The sequence below is a fragment of the Thalassophryne amazonica genome, chromosome 2 (genome assembly GCF_902500255.1).
Source record: "Thalassophryne amazonica chromosome 2, fThaAma1.1, whole genome shotgun sequence".
Classification (NCBI taxonomy): domain Eukaryota; kingdom Metazoa; phylum Chordata; class Actinopteri; order Batrachoidiformes; family Batrachoididae; genus Thalassophryne; species Thalassophryne amazonica.
The window spans coordinates 137,863,606-137,880,717 of record NC_047104.1 but is presented as its reverse complement, the minus strand read 5'-3'; the positions used below and the strand labels follow the sequence as shown (position 1 = coordinate 137,880,717).

Below are 17,112 nucleotides of genomic sequence, written 5' to 3'. Positions count from 1 at the left end.
CTTTTAACATGTTAGTGTAACATTTCACATTATGATAGATAAGATAGAAAAGAAATGGAGGCGGTAATGGTTACCAACACATCTTTGTCTCCTCTAACTAATATCCATCCATTTTCTATACCTAACTAAGGGTCAGGAGGGGGCTGGAGCCCATCCCAACAGTCTAACTACACTGAATAAAGAAAATACTTGAACAAACTTAATTGAATTGTGTCAATTGGTAACACCTGAATGAATTAAGTTCTTTAAAATTAAGTTCATAGGTTAGATTAACATGTGTTAATCTAATTTACTAACTTAATTATTGTTAATTAACACGTGTTAAGCTAATTTATTAATTTAATTTGAAAGAACTTAATTCATTCAGATGTTACCAACTGACACAATTCAGTTAAGTTGGTTCTCTCTTTCTGTGTGGTATGTTATAGTTTTATTTTCTTTTTGTAGTTATTTTTGTGGTTGGCCCTGTATAGGTAGGTTTGGTTGATAAATTCTTATTCTTATTTCTTGCAGCTCTGATGATTCGTGACGTGTAAATCAAGACTTTTTTGTGTACATAAAATTATGCATTTTTTATAATTCAAGTAGATTTTTCAAAGAAAATGCATTCAAATCCAGGTCTTCCATGTCTTGCTAAAATTAAATTATGTATGCTTTTGAATGTAAATCCATTCTTTTTTTGTATGCCGATTTTTTTATTATTTATATTTTTTATGTTTTAATTGTCATTCATTTTCTATACTCTCTTATACCAATCAAGGGTATTTTAGCTGATTTTGTTTAATTATTTTCCTTGTAAATCACTTTGTAACAATCATTTGGAAATGCCACATAACTGCATTATTATTATTATTATTATTATTATTATTATTATTATTATAACATTGATAAATATGAGACAGTCACACAGTCATACAATTTTATAAATGAAGAACATAAACATTTATAGTAGAGAATAAATGCAGATATACAAATACAGGAGCCTTAGCGTGTTTTCCAGCTGCCTCGTTTTCGGGGTAAGAAGGTCATGGAGAGATGCTGCGCCTCCTGCTCGCGCTCCACGGGCTGCTGGGAGAGGTTGTTGGTCTGTGGCAGACAGTCCAGTGTCAAGCCATTGTGGGGACAAACACAGTACTGAGAGAGCAACATCACCAGGATGGATTTCATCATCACCATGGCAACGTGCTTGCCAACACAGGAGCGAGGCCCTGAGCCGAACGGCTGGAAGTAACGACGAGGGACCTAAAGGTCAAAGGAAGACAGGCAAAGGGTTTAACACATGGTTTCAGGCCAGCATCTGACTGTCGGGTTTGCAGATAAACTTCACCTCCTTCTGAAAAACAGACACTTACGTATTTTTTAAAGTTGTCCAGATTGAATTCATTGGGTTTGAAGAAGAACTCTGTCCGGTGCATGAGGCCGGTATTCAGGATGATGTTTGTGCCTTTGGGCACCCTGTAGCCATCAATGACATCATCAGACAGGGCTTGGCGCATGGTGAAGTCCACCACTGGGTGGAACCGTAATGACTCATTGATGAAGCTCTCCAGTACCTGCAGCTGCTTCAGGTCCAAGTTCTGAAGCTCCTTCTGACCTACAGACAACAATCAGACGGTTTTATTATTTCAATATATGTATTTGGACACTGACAAACTCTTTATTAGATGATGATCACAGAACAGTTGCTGTTTATTTGAGGGTATTTACATAAAATTAGATGAATGGAGTAAAGATGACAACACTTTATGTACATGGTCTTATTTTTAAGGGATCAAAAGTACTTGTAGCTCTGCTTTCTGAGCTGTTTCACAGACTGGTGGGTGTTATTACCTCGTTATTTTATTGACAAGTCACCAGATAAAATTCTAGAGTTTAGTTCAAACCAGGCATCCCTTGGTTTTGCATAAAATCAATCATTAAGAAATCAAAAGAGTATACCACTGCAAATGTATCCAAAGGAGACCAGTGAGTGAAGGACGCTCATAATAACAGGTATTACTTTATGTGGCTGTGATTGGAGAGACTGTGTGCAGAATAGCTGTGTGTTGCGTGACCAGTCACAGCTTTGTGTTAGAGTGGACGAGAAAAGGACATTCTTTAATGAAAACAAATTAAATTCAAGTTTAAGTTCATGCATTCCTTCTGCCACATTCCAACCTGGAGTCTTTTCTTTCTCTGTTCTTTAAACAGTGTCTTTCTCTGAGCCACGTGAAGCTGTGACTGGTGAATCAACCAACAATTAACTATTGTATACAATCTCCAGTCACAGCCATTAAAGGGTGTAACGACTTCAGAGTCTCATTGATTTTAGCTGTAAATCACCACTGTTTTTCTTGCTCAAACACAACCACTGGGGGCAACAGAGGAAAATTAGCTATTGGGCTACTTTGTTGATTTTCTATACCTGCTCACTGTAATCAAGTGCCAACGGGGGGTGGAGCTTATCCCAGCAGTGTGAGGACAAGAGGCATGGTTAGCACTGTCCCATCATGTCTGTGGCTGATGCTGAGACCCTGATTCATGCATTTCATATCAAATCAAATAAATTTTATTTATATAGCACCAAATCACAACAAACAGTTGCCCCAAGGCGCTTTATATTGTAAGGCAAAAGCCATACAATAATTACGTAAAAACCCCCACGGTCAAAACGACCCCCTGTGAGCAAGCACTTGGCGACAGTGGGAAGGAAAAACTCCCTTTTAACAGGAAGAAACCTCCAGCAGAACCAGGCTCAGGGAGGGGCAGTCTCCTGCTGGGACTGGTTGGGGCTGAGGGAGAGAACCAGGAAAAAGACATGCTGTGGAGGGGAGCAGAGATCAATCACTAATGATTAAATGCAGAGTGGTGCATACAGAGCAAAAAGAGAAAGAAACACTCAGTGCATCATGGGAACCCCCCAGCAGTCTAAGTCTATAGCAGCATAACTAAGGGATGGTTCAGGGTCACCTGATCCAGCCCTAACTATAAGCTTTAGCAAAAAGGAAAGTTTTAAGCCTAATCTTAAAAGTAGAGAGGGTGTCTGTCTCCCTGATCCGAATTGGGAGCTGGTTCCACAGGAGAGGAGCCTGAAAGCTGAAGGCTCTGCCTCCCATTCTACTCTTACAAACCCTAGGAACTACAAGTAAGCCTGCAGTCTGAGAGCGAAGCGCTCTATTGGGGTGATATGGTACTATGAGGTCCCTAAGATAAGATGGGACCTGATTATTCAAAACCTTATAAGTAAGAACTCATTTAAACTAACATATTCATCCTGCTGTAACCAGGTTTCTGTAAGGCAGAATAAATCAATATGTTGATCAATTCCCTTACCAAAAAGTAGTATATGCAAATATGTTTCAAGTATACTTCTAGTTTACTTTTTATATACTTATCACTACTATTTTTTGGTAAGGGTTATTATATCATTTACTAACAGGGACTTAGAAGAGAGAGCCCTAATGTTTAATATACCACATTTAACTGTTTTAGTCTGTGGTGCAGTTGAAGGTGCTATATTATTTTTTCTTTTTGAATTTTTATGCTTAAATAGATTTTTGCTGGTTATTGGTAGTCTGGGAGCAGGCACCGTCTCTACGGGGATGGGGTAATGAGGGGATGGCAGGGGGAGAGAAGCTGCAGAGAGGTGTGTAAGACTACAACTCTGCTTCCTGGTCCCAACCCTGGATAGTCACGGTTTGGAGGATTTAAGAAAATTGGCCAGATTTCTAGAAATGAGAGCTGCTCCATCCAAAGTGGGATGGATGCCATCTCTCCTAACAAGACCAGGTTTTCCCCAGAAGCTTTGCCAATTATCTATGAAGCCCACCTCATTTTTTGGACACCACTCAGACAGCCAGCAATTCAAGGAGAACATGCGGCTAAACATGTCACTCCCGGTCCGATTGGGGAGGGGCCCAGAAAAAACTACAGAGTCCGACATTGTTTTTGCAAAGTTACACACCAATTCAATATTAATTTTAGTCACCTCTGATTGGTGTAAGCGGGTGTCATTACTGCTGACGTGAATTACAATCTTACCAAATTTACGCTTAGCCTTAGCCAGCAGTTTCAAATGTCCTTCAATGTCGCCTGCTCAGGCCCCCAGAAGACAATTGACTATGGTTGCTGGTGTCGCTAACTTCACATTTCTCAAAACAGAGTCGCCAATAACCAGAGTTTGTTCCTCGGCGGGTGTGTTGCCGAGTGGGGAAAAATGGTTAGAGATGTGAACGGGTTGGCGGTGTACACGGGGCTTCTGTTTAGGACTACGCTTCCTCCTCACAGTCACCCAGTCGGCCTGCTTTCCCGGCTGCTCGGGATCTGCTGGAGGGGAACTAACGGCGGCTAAGCTACCTTGGTCCACACCGACTACAGGGGCCTGGCTAGCTGTAGGATTTTCCAAGGTGCGGAGCCGAGTCTCCAATTCGCCCAGCCTGACCTCCAAAGCTACGAATAAGCTACACTTATTACAAGTACCATTAGTGCTAAAGGAGGCCGAGGAATAACTAAACATTTCACACCCAGAGCAGAAAAGTGCGGGAGAGACAGGAGAAGCCGCCATGCTAAATCGGCTAAGAGCTAGTAGCTGCGCTAAGCTAGCGGATTCCTAAAAACACACAAAGTGAATAATGTGTAAATAATTTAGAGGTGATTCAGCAGAGGGAGTGCTTTAGTTAAGTCACATGAAGATTACACTGTGAAACAGATAGTTATCTATTTATCTAGATCAATCTAACTGCGCAGATTAAACAGCTAACAGATACAGCAAAACACCGCTGTGCTCCGGAACAGGAAGTGATACAATACCGCAGTGAGAGCCAACCACCAGTAGAGGCAGTAGAGAATCAATGTCTGAAGAAGAATTTTAAATTAGAGATATTGTGCAAATGCAAAAAAGCAGTCCTACATATTTGTTTAACATCAGTCAATCAATCAATTTTATTTATATAGCGGCAAATCACAACAAACAGTTGTCCCAAGGCCCTTTATATTGTAAGGCAAGGCCATACAATAATTACGTAAAAACCCCAACGGTCAAAACGACCCCCTGTGAGCAAGCACTTGGCGACAGTGGGAAGGAAAAACTCCCTTTTAACAGGAAGAAACCTCCAGCAGAACCAGGCTCAGGGAGGGGCAGTCTTCTGCTGGGACTGGTTGGGGCTGAGGGAGAGAATCAAGAAAAAGACATGCTGTGGAGGGGAGCAGAGATCAATCACTAATGATTAAATGCAGAGTGGTGCATACAGAGCAAAAAGAGAAAGAAACACTCAGTGCATCATGGGAACCCCCCAGCAGTCTACGTCTATAGCAGCATAACTAAGGGATGGTTCAGGGTCACCTGATCCAGCCCTAACTATAAGCTTTAGCAAAAAGGAAAGTTTTAAGCCTAATCTTAAAAGTAGAGAGGGTGTCTGTCTCCCTGATCTGAATTGGGAGCTGGTTCCACAGGAGAGGAGCCTGAAAGCTGAAGGCTCTGCCTCCCATTCTACTCTTACAAACCCTAGGAACTACAAGTAAGCCTGCAGTCTGAGAGCGAAGCGCTCTATTGGGGTGATATGGTACTATGAGGTCCCTAAGATAAGATGGGACCTGATTATTCAAAACCTTATAAGTAAGAAGAAGAATTTTAAATTCTATTCTAGAATTAACAGAAAGCCAATGAAGAGAGGCCAATATGGGTGAGATATGCTCTCTCCTTCTAGTCCCCGTTAGTACTCTAGCTGCAGCATTTAGAATTAACTGAAGGCTTTTCAGGGAACTTTTAGGACAACCTGATAATAATGAATTACAATAGTCCAGCCTAGAGGAAATAAATGCATGAATTAGTTTTTCAGCATCACTCTGAGACAAGACCTTTCTAATTTTAGAGATAATGTGTAAATGCAAAAAAGCAGTCCTACATATTTGTTTAATATGCGCATTGAATGACATATCCTGATCAAAAATGACTCCAAGATTTCTCACAGTATTACTAGAGGTCAGGGTAATGCCATCCAGAGTAAGGATCTGGTTAGACACCATGTTTCTAAGATTTGTGGGGCCAAGTACAATAACTTCAGTTTTATCTGAGTTTAAAAGCAGGAAATTAGAGGTCATCCATGTCTTTATGTCTGTAAGACAATCCTGCAGTTTAGCTAATTGGTGTGTGTCCTCTGGCTTCATGGATAGATAAAGCTGGGTATCATCTGCGTAACAATGAAAATTTAAGCAATGCCATCTAATAATACTGCCTAAGGGAAGCATGTATAAAGTGAATAAAATTGGTCCTAGCACAGAACCTTGTGGAACTCCATAATTAACCTTAGTCTGTGAAGAAGATTCCCCATTTACATGAACAAATTGTAATCTATTAGATAAATATGATTCAAACCACCGCAGCGCAGTGCCTTTAATACCTATGGCATGCTCTAATCTCTGTAATAAAATTTTATGGTCAACAGTATCAAAAGCAGCACTGAGGTCTAACAGAACAAGCACAGAGATGAGTCCACTGTCTGAGGCCATAAGAAGATCATTTGTAACCTTCACTAATTCTGTTTCTGTACTATGATGAATTCTAAAACCTGACTGAAACTCTTCAAATAGACCATTCCTCTGCAGATGATCAGTTAGCTGTTTTACAACTACCCTTTCAAGAATTTTTGAGAGAAAAGGAAGGTTGGAGATTGGCCTATAATTAGCTAAGATAGCTGGGTCAAGTGATGGCTTTTTAAGTAATGGTTTAATTACTGCCACCTTAAAAGCCTGTGGTACATAGCCAACTAATAAAGATAGATTGATCATATTTAAGATCGAAGCATTAAATAATGATAGGGCTTCCTTGAGCAGCCTGGTAGGAATGGGGTCTAATAAACATGTTGATGGTTTGGATGAAGTAACTAATGAAAATAACTCAGACAGAACAATCGGAGAGAAAGAGTCTAACCAAATACCGGCATCACTGAAAGCAGCCAAAGAGAACGATATGTCTTTGGGAAGGTTATGAGTATTTTTCTCTAATAGTTAAAATTTTATTAGCAAAGAAAGTCATGAAGTCATTGCTAGTTAAAGTTAAAGGAATACTCGGTTCAATAGACCTCTGACTCGTTGTCAGCCTGGCTACAGTGCTGAAAAGAAACCTGGGGTTGTTCTTATTTTCTTCAATTAGTGATGAGTAGTAAGATGTCCTAGCTTTACAGAGGGCTTTTTTTATAGAGCAACAGACTCTTTTTCCAGGCTAAGTGAAGATCTTCTAAATTAGTGAGACGCCATTTCCTCTCCAACTTACGGGTTATCTGCTTTAAGCTGCGAGTTTGTGAGTTATACCACGGAGTCAGGCACTTCTGATTTAAGGCTCTCTTTTTCAGAGGAGCTACAGCATCCAAAGTTGTCCTCAATGAGGATATAAAAGTATTGATGAGATAATCTATCTCACTCACAGAGTTTAGGTAGCTACTCTGCCCTGTGTTGGTATATGGCATTGGAGAACATAAAGAAGGAATCATATCCTTAAACCTAGTTACAGCGCTTTCTGAAAGACTTCTAGTGTAATGAAACTTATTCCCCACTGCTGGGTAGTCCCTCAGAGTAAATGTAAATGTTATTAAGAAATGATCAGACAGAAGGGAGTTTTCAGGGAATACTGTTAAGTCTTCAATTTCCATACCATAAGTCAGAACAAGATCTAAGGTATGATTAAAGTGGTGGGTGGACTCATTTACATTTTGAGCAAAGCCAATCGAGTCTAACAATAGATTAAATGCAGCGTTGAGGCTGTCATTCTCAGCATCTGTGTGGATGTTAAAATTGCCCACTATAATTATCTTATCTGAGCTAAGCACTAAGTCAGACAAAAGGTCAGAAAATTCACAGAGAAACTCACAGTAATGACCAGGTTGTCTCCTCTAGATTGGACTACTGCAATGTTTCTATTTTCTGGTTTACCACAGTCCTGCATTAGGGCTCTCCAATTGCTTCAAAATGCTGCTGCCAGACTTTTGACACGAAGCAGAAAGTCTGACCACATTACACCTATTTTGGCATCTCTTCACTGGCTTCCTGTCTGTGAGATTGGATTTTAAGGTTCTGCTACTAGCCTATAAATTTGTTAATGGACTGGCACCTCCCTACCTAGCTGATCTAATTAAACCCTACGTACTGGCCCGGGCTTTGTGTTCGCAGGATGCAGGACTACCCTAGGATGAATAAAAAGTCTGGGAGTCACAGAGCTTTCTCTTATCGTGCCCCTGTTCTGTGGAATGATCTCCCTACATCAGTAAAACAGTCAGATTCTGTGGAGACTTTCAAGTCCAGACTTAAGACACACTTATTTTCCATTTCGTATGGCTAGCATACTGGCTATGCTTTTTACTCTTTTACTGTGCCTTTTTTAATCTTTTCATTCATTTTATTTTGTTTTCTGAATTGTTTTGCGTGAAGCGCCTTGAGGGGACTCCATTGTGATTTGTCGCTAAATAATATTAATAAATTGAATTGAATTAGGACTGTTGCCTCACAGCAAGAAGGTCCTGGGATCTCTTCTGGCCTGGTCCTTTCTATTTGAAATTTTCATGTTCTCCCAGTGTTAGCATGGGTTCTCGCGGGGTGCTCCGGCTTCCTCCCAACTCAGAAGACATGCAGATTAGGTGAACTGGTGACTCTAAATTGGCCGTAGATGTACGTAAGTGCATGTGTGACTGAGTTTGTGTGTCTATGTGTGGGTCTGCGATAAAATGGTGTATTTTCCAGGGTGTACCCCGCCTTATTCCCTATAGGCTCCAGTCCTCCCCTGACCTTTGATTGGCATAAGGGGGTATAGAAAATGAATTAATGAATAAATGTCTTAGTTCACCCAGCTGTAAATGGGTACCGGCCTTGCTTGGGGAAATAACCTGTGATGGACTGGTGTTCCATCCGGAGGAAGTTGCAGACTCTCATCTGCTTCACACTGCAGATTTTAGGGACAAGCACCAACACCAAACGGTGTCAGGGCCTATAGAAGATTTAATGTTGCACCTTACTCATGTGAATTCCATTCCTTTATATGTACATGTGTTGGAATGACAATGAAATCATGAATTCTTGGTGGCTTCCTTCGCTGATGGGTTTGTACTCCCTCACTTTCTTAATGACTGACTGAAAACATGCGTAGCACATGGCAAATGCATGAACTTTTATCTGCTGACTTGTTAATGAAATAATGATGTAACAACAAACATCTTCAGTGCGCAACTGACTAAATACATTTGGCCACTTAAAGTCTGGTTACACACACAAAGTGCTATAATGCAGACACGATTCACTCCACTGGATTGTCACTCACAGTAAACCTGACCCTCTACACCCCCTAGTCAAAAAATGTTGGCACAGCATGAAAACTGCAAAAAACCTACAAAGATTATTACATTTAATTTCTAGTGTTTTCAGTTCAAATATTATGTAACATCAACCAGTGTCCAGATACATATGACCCTTATTGTGTTTGATGAACAAGACCATACCTACAACACTGTCTATCTCCTGCAGCAGCTGCAGCTCCACCTCAGGATTCTGTTTGAGGAGAAGCAGCATGAAGAAGAGGCTGATGGACAGAGTGTCCGGGGCCGCGATCACCATCTCCAACACGCACTGCGTCACATTCTCAGCCGACAACTCACCACGGTTCTGAAAGAGGCGCATTAATGATCAGAACACCTAGGAAAAAAGATATATTTTAAACTGCATATGTTGTGAAGCAAAATACTACAGATCCAATCTGTCACATTCACTGAACATACATGTGACAGGAAGCTGGACCACCCGGAGGAAACCCACACAAACAAGGAGAGAACATGCAAACTCCACACAGAAAGGCCACAGGTGGGAACCGATCCCATGATCTTCTTGCCATGAAGCAACAGTGCTAACCACTACTCCATCAGAATTATATAGTTTATTAGTCTGTTTTGTTCCACTGCTTGAAGTTTTACCAAATATGAATCTGTTTATCATTGTGATACTGTGTGCTTCTTTAATTTAGAGACCTGTAAGATAATAGCATTTATAGTTTTTTTTGTTACTGTGTTGCCAGGTGTTTGTTACTATGCCAGGGAAGGTGCTTGCAAGGATTATTCTTCATAGAATTCAGTTCCAGGTACTTGATGCTCAGCAATCAAATAACTTTGGCTTCACACCCAAGAAGTCAACCATCAACCACATTTGAGTTTTCTAAGTATTTATAGAACACAAATGTGAATATCATCAAAGCTTTTTTGTAGCCATAGTTGAACTTCAGTGGGTCAAAGCGCTCTCTGGGACATTCTTAGAATTTGTGGGATCCCCAAGACGTTTCTGGACATCGTAGCCAGCCTATACTCAAATACTGTGAGTGCTGTACAGAACAAAGGCAGAGACTCTTAAGTTTTTCCCAGTGAAAACTGGTGTTCCTCAGGGATGTGTTCTGGCTTCTACTCTGGTCCATGCTTACATGGACTCAGTGTTGGGTAGGGTTGTGGAAAGCAGCAACTTGGGTTCTTTTTTTGGGAGGAAAGGTTTACTGATCCTTACTTTCAGAAAGCTAACCAGTGACCAAAGATGACAACTGGATGTACTGGTACTTGGTCTCTGAGGGACTCTTGGGTACTGCTGGAAGGACTTTGTGTCAAATGAGCAGTTACTTAGAGAGACTAAGATGAGGAGTATCACTTGAATTGTGAGAGTGTCAGGTTGAAATTTTGGACATGTGATGCATTTCTCTGTGTATGATCTAGCTCATAGGTGCCTCAGTGTTGAGGACCCCAATGGTTTTATTTCAATGTTGGACACAATGTGACGATCCCGTGATGGTCTAGTGATTAAGTGTTACATTTGAGACCAGAGTATCTTCGATTCAAACCCTCACCAGCCCAGAAAATCGCTAAAGGCCGCTGGGGAAGGTACCGCTGGGCATGTCAGCACCCTGACATGTATGTGTGAATGGGTGAATGTGGGGCATCACTGTAAAGACCTTAGCGCTTTTGATTCAAATGGGAAAATGCTATATAAATACAGTCCATTTACCATCAACGTTTGTGGGAATTGGTTAACTTTTCAATTATCCTGCTACAAGCTGACAGATCCAGGTAAAACTCTGCACCACTGTGCTGCGGTTCTGACAGACACAGGTGAGGACAGGTAAGCCTTCTTATTTGGGCCATGTGTGCATATTTTAACATAAAATACAGAAAGATGAGCAACTTGCTAATCACAGGGCCCCGATGGCCACCAAGGCCAACTACTATCAGTGCCATTTTATAAAAAAAAAAAAATCTGAGATGCTTAAACTTATGCATGGCACTGTAAGATCAAAATATAAAACACAAGTACACATGTACTTTAATAAATCACAAATAAACAGCATTATGTAGGCAGTTGTCATCACAACTTGGAGGTCATGTACATCAATAAAAAATGGAAAGACTATTGAACATTATTTTGATTTATTCAGTTTCAACCACTTATCTGGGTCCAGGTCACGGTGGCAGCAGAGCAAGCAGCTCATCCCACACTTCCCTATCTTTGGCTATTATACAACCCCTGGCAAAAATTATGGAATCACCGGCCTCAGAGGATGTTCATTCAGTTGTTTAATTTTATAGAAAAAAAGCAGATCACAGACATGACACACAACTAAAGTCATTTCAAATGGCAACTTTCTGGCTTTAAGAAACACTATAAGAAATCAGGAAAAAAAAATTGTGGCAGTCAGTAACGGTTACTTTTTTAGACCAAGCAGAAGGAAAAAAAATATGGAATCACTCAGTTCTGAGGAAAAAATTATGGAATCACCCTGTAAATTTTCATCCCCAAAACTAACACCTGCATCACATCAGATCTGCTCGTTAGTCTGCATCTAAAAAGGAGTGATCACACCTTGGAGAGCTGTTGCACCAAGTGGACTGACATGAATCATGGCTCCAACACGAGAGATGTCAATTGAAACAAAGGAGAGGATTATCAAACTCTTAAAAGAGGGTAAATCATCACGCAATGTTGCAAAAGATGTTGGTTGTTCACAGCCAGCTGTGTCTAAACTCTGGACCAAATACAAACAACATGGGAAGGTTGTTAAAGGCAAACATACTGGTAGATCAAGGAATACATCAAAGCGTCAAGACAGAAAACTTAAAGCAATATGTCTCAAAAATCGAAAATGCACAACAAAACAAATGAGGAATGAATGGGAGGAAACTGGAGTCAATATCTGTGACCAAACTGTAAGAAACCGCCTGAAGGAAATGGGATTTATATACAGAAAAGCTAAACGAAAGCCATCATTAACACCTAAACAGAAAAAAACAAGGTTACAATGGGCTAAGGAAAACCAATCGTGGACTGTGAATGACTGGATGAAAGTCATATTCAGTGATGAATCTCGAATCTGCATTGGGCAAGGTGATGATGCTGGAACTTTTGTTTGGTGCCGTTCCAATGAGATTTATAAAGATGACTGCCTGAAGAGAACATGTAAATTTCCACAGTCATTGATGATATGGGGCTGCATGTCAGGTAAAGGCACTGGGGAGATGGCTGGCATTACATCATCAATAAATGCACAAGTTAACGTTGATGTTTTGGACGCTTTCTTTCATGGAAGTTGAAGAAAATGGTCCATGACAAGGCTCCAACCTGCAAAGCTGATCTGGCAACAGCAATCAGAGAAAGTTGGAGCCAGATTGATGAAGAGTACTGTTTGTCACTCATTAAGTCCATGCCTCAGAGACTGCAAGCTGTTATAAAAGCCAGAGGTGGTCCAACAAAATACTAGTGATGTGTTGGAGCGTTCTTTTGTTTTTCATGATTCCATAATTTTTCCTCAGAATTGAGTGAGTCCATATTTTTTTTCCCTCTGCTTGGTCTAAAAAAGTAACCGTTACTGACTGCCACAACCTTTTTTTCTTGTTTTCTTATAGTGTTTCTTAAAGCCAGAAAGTTGCCATTTGAAATGACTTTAATTTTGTCATGTCTGTGATCTGCTTTTTTTCTACAAAATCAAACAACTGAATGAACATCCTCCGAGGCCGGTGATTCCATAATTTTTGCCAGGGGTTGTAATTATCACGTTGTGGAGAGTTTTGACATTTTCATATTAAGATATATACCTGCATTTTTGTAATTTTGTTTAAATAATATTGAATGTTTGTATTTAATAATAATGTAATTTGAAAAAAAAAATAGCATTTTAGTCCCTAACCTTTGCCTGTAGCTGTACGTTTTATGCAGTCTGCCTTTAGCATTAAATCTCTGCAAGCAAAATAATTGCCTCGAACATAAATATACGATGTGCTTAATTTGCACTTTTAGAGGCCTTATGACCAACCTGTGCAAAAATGAGCTCGGCAGTGAAGTTGATGTCCAGTTTGTCTGCCTGCTCCAAATCTCTCCTCTTCTGATTTACCAGGCTCTCTATGGCATCTTGCAGCTCCTGACTGTGAAGGAATGATCAAAGCAGTGTTGTAAATTAAATTAAGAAACATGAAAATTCAGTAAGGTATATCTTCTATTATACATTCCAATCTAATTGTGGAACTCTACTATTGTATACTAAGGTACTCCTAAATATTTTTAAAAAGAGAGAGAAAAGAGGAAGAAAGAAGAAGGGACAGACACGTCAGCCAGAAGCACTACAAGGTGTGTTTATGACCATCATGCTGATAAAGTGACTCACGCTGCCGCCTTGTGTTTCTGGTGAATCCAGTCACATTTGAAGTAGATGTCGGGTTTGATCAACACAGTCTGCCATGTGTCAAAATACTTATGAATCTTCAGCAGCAGCTCCTTCTCTGCAAACACAGTTAACACCAATACTGTTGGCTGCAGGGGCGGATACAGGATTTTTGAGTAGGGGGGCAATAATTTGGGTAAAATTTATATTTCTATAAGCATAAATGTCTACTGACCATCGAGGGGTACATCCAGAAAGAGTCTGTTGGAAATGTCAACCACTATGCAGCGCAGCAGACTGAGGACGTCCACCTGAGCCAAACCATCTCCTTTCTCTATCTTTTCTCCCTTCAGGTTGTCCAGATGTGTCTGTGTGGAGGAAGTGCACACTTCCATTATCTTCTGCAGCCCAGGACCTGTCAGAGCTGAAAGATGCCACAGTCACACACACGTGATTGTGGAATCGTTAACTGGATGAGTGGGTGATCTGTTCATGTTACCTTTACTGAAATAGGTACGTATCTGCTTCCACAGGGTGACGTTGTTGTTGAATATGATGCCTCTTTCGTGCATGCCAATGCAGCCCAGTCCCAGCTTACTCCCGAAGCGTGACGTGTAATGACCATGCTTCAGTACATGGTGCACTGCTGATGACCTTGTAGTAAAATAAAATTAAAAAAAAACATGATAGTTTTACTGAAGCATGCAGTCTTTAATATAAACAGTAATTCTAAAGCACAATCCATAGTTGCATTTTAGGATGCATTTTTTTAACTGCAATAAATCGCCTTTTATATGTAACATTTTATTGTGTTGTTTAATATAATGTTTAATATAATAATATTAAACATTAATATAATGTTTTAAAAAGTATGTACTATTTCATATCTCACAATGCTGGTACTTTAGACATTTTGGGAACCTCTGCAAAATTCTACACTTGGCTGCTCTTTGGATTTTATGCATTTTACATTTTGTGCACTAGTGAACACACAACTGTATCTGTATTTTGTGCACCTTTATATTCATAATTGCAAACTGAGACTGAGCGTCTTTATTATTATTATTATTATTATTATTATTACTTTTTAAATGATTTTCTGCATTTTTAAAGCAGCTGTGGTTCTTGGGGCTAATACAGAAAGCACAGTAACAGTAAGACATTTATTGCATCTTAATTGGCAATTAAAATGTTATTTGTACAGTAGCTATCTTTTATTTAAGAAATGCAGTTGAACGTGCTTCATGTCAAGATAAGTTATTTAAAAGATTGATGTCAAAGTGAAAATACATTTGAACTTTAACAGAGATAACCAACCTGCTCAGAATGAGCGTCTCCTCCCCGTTGATCCAGACTCGGACTATGTCACCGTACTTCTTGTTGTAATAATTGCTTGCTGTGCCAATGCCTGTCCAAATAAACCTCAAATATGACAGAAGAGGTCCCATGCCCAGACAGAAAGAAGGACCTGTCATGAAAAAGGACCACAATGTGAGTATGATGCTTGAAACTGGTCAGTGTTAAAATATTAAAACAATGCAGGAGAACAGCAAGGGTGGTGGACAAGTGGTTAGTGCACTTGGTTTCAATGCAAAAGGTTCCCGGTTCAAACCCCAGCCCTGCCAGATATCTCCATGTAATGTGGAGTTGTGTCAGGAAGGGCATCCGGCATAAAACCTGTGCAGATTCAACATAGATCCACCTTAGATTTGCTATAGTGATCCTGAGTGCAAACAAGGGAACAGCCAAAGGGTCTTCCTTTTTAGACATCAGAAGAATTTAACCTTCATTTAACCAAGTTAGTCACATTGAGATTGAGATCTCTCTTGCAAGGGAGACCTGGGCAATTATAAAGTTTCCAATTTACCTAACCTGCATGTCTTTAAATGTGGGAACAAACAGGAGCACCTGGAGGAAACCCACGCAAACACGAGGAGAACATGCAAATTCCACACAGAAAGGCCCCAGATGGGACTGGATTCCATGATCTTCTTTTCTGTGAGGCAACCACTAAGCCACTGTGCTGCCAGAAAGACTCTACAGAAGCAAAGCCATGAAGGGGCCACAGGGGTGCCCTCCCCTCACCACAGTGTACCCCTTATTTGTAAGACACAATCCCTTTTGCCCACAAGAGACATAATATTTGATGACATAGTGAATGCACAAATCCACAATAAAAAGGAGATCAATGAGCACAGAAGCATCAGCACGTATCAGGTACGCAGGGAAAACGTTACAATGGATTCTAAATAGGCAAAATCAACAATGAAATTTCCAATAAATTTGCCATTTTCCTCCATGTTAGCACGGGACAGGAAATTTGACCTGATGCTGATTATTGACCGATCATAACAAAAACCAAATCAGTTCTTTCCACCCATAAGCACAATATACCTGCATTTAGAAGCAGCATGCAAACAGTGATGTAGAGACAAAGCTGATCACAAAAGAGTATAATAAAGTCTTTCTCTTAATTTCTAGAACTCTCTAAGTAGAGCAAATTTCCAGAACTGTAATATTAATTTCACAAGACATTTCCAAAATTAGTAAATATTATTGAGTCTTATGACAGTTGAGATATGTTTTGACATTTTGCCACCACGTATGTCCATTTTTTGATAATTTTACTGTTTAAAATGTGCAGAATAATAGAAATAAATTAAAATCCTCTTGACATGTACTTGATATGTTAATAATTCTTTTGCTAAAAATCTCATGCCCGTCCAGTTTCACAACATGCAGCCTCCCCCTGATAATATGACCTACCTGGTACACTTGTCTTGTCCGTGTGGCTCCATGCAACCAGCAGCAGACAGGCTACAAGTATTAGGGTTCTGGTTGCCAATGAGATGGCCTGCGGTGCCATTGCAGTGGAGTTGTGTGACATGGCCACTGGGTCTACACCAGCTGTGTCCAAAAATACAGGAGTCATTGTCTGTTCACAAGGAGGGTATAGATCCATGAGGAGGCAAGAGCAAACTGCAGGTCCAAGACCTCTTTATAGGCACGCTGAGCTGGTTATGAGCCAGGTCAGGGTAACACAAACGCCACAACAAAGGAGCAGAAGGGTAAACAATATGTGGTTAACCTTGAGGATTGGATTTGCGCTCATGCCCTTGAGCAGGCAGGATTCATGTTCCCCTGCTGAACTCCTGTCATGGTTTTTGTTTGACAATTCTCCACTGATGAGAAGCAGCTTACATTGTCCAGCTTTGAACATCTAAAGTGTCTTAGAAGCTCGAGTTGGACAGAAACCCCTCAGGGTAGAATCTGCTCTAATGCTTAAAAATATTATTATTTTCATAGCTTTATCTCGCTGGCAAAATTTAATTCTCCTTGTTATCATGGAGCGGCCCGACTTCAGCCTCACAGGGAAGGACCACAACTGTAACAAGAGCAGATACGTTGAAGTACCACTATAATGTTATCTGATTCTTAATTAATGTTAAACATTTTCTTAAAATAAATAT

General features: G+C 40.2%; 1 protein-coding gene across 1 annotated transcript; it reads right to left on the bottom strand.

Annotated features, from left to right (window-relative positions):
• Positions 1-852: 852 nt before the first annotated feature.
• On the bottom strand, positions 853-16,604 carry LOC117531289 (aromatase). The gene is made up of 9 exons (XM_034194320.1): positions 16,409-16,604; positions 14,960-15,110; positions 14,142-14,296; positions 13,878-14,066; positions 13,646-13,760; positions 13,298-13,406; positions 9,462-9,624; positions 1,353-1,594; positions 853-1,242 (listed from the first exon to the last, which is right to left on the bottom strand). Exons 1-9 carry the CDS (start codon positions 16,602-16,604, stop codon positions 985-987), a joined length of 1,578 nt encoding a protein of 525 aa, XP_034050211.1. The 3' UTR covers positions 853-984.
• Between the last annotated feature and the right edge of the window lie 508 nt (positions 16,605-17,112).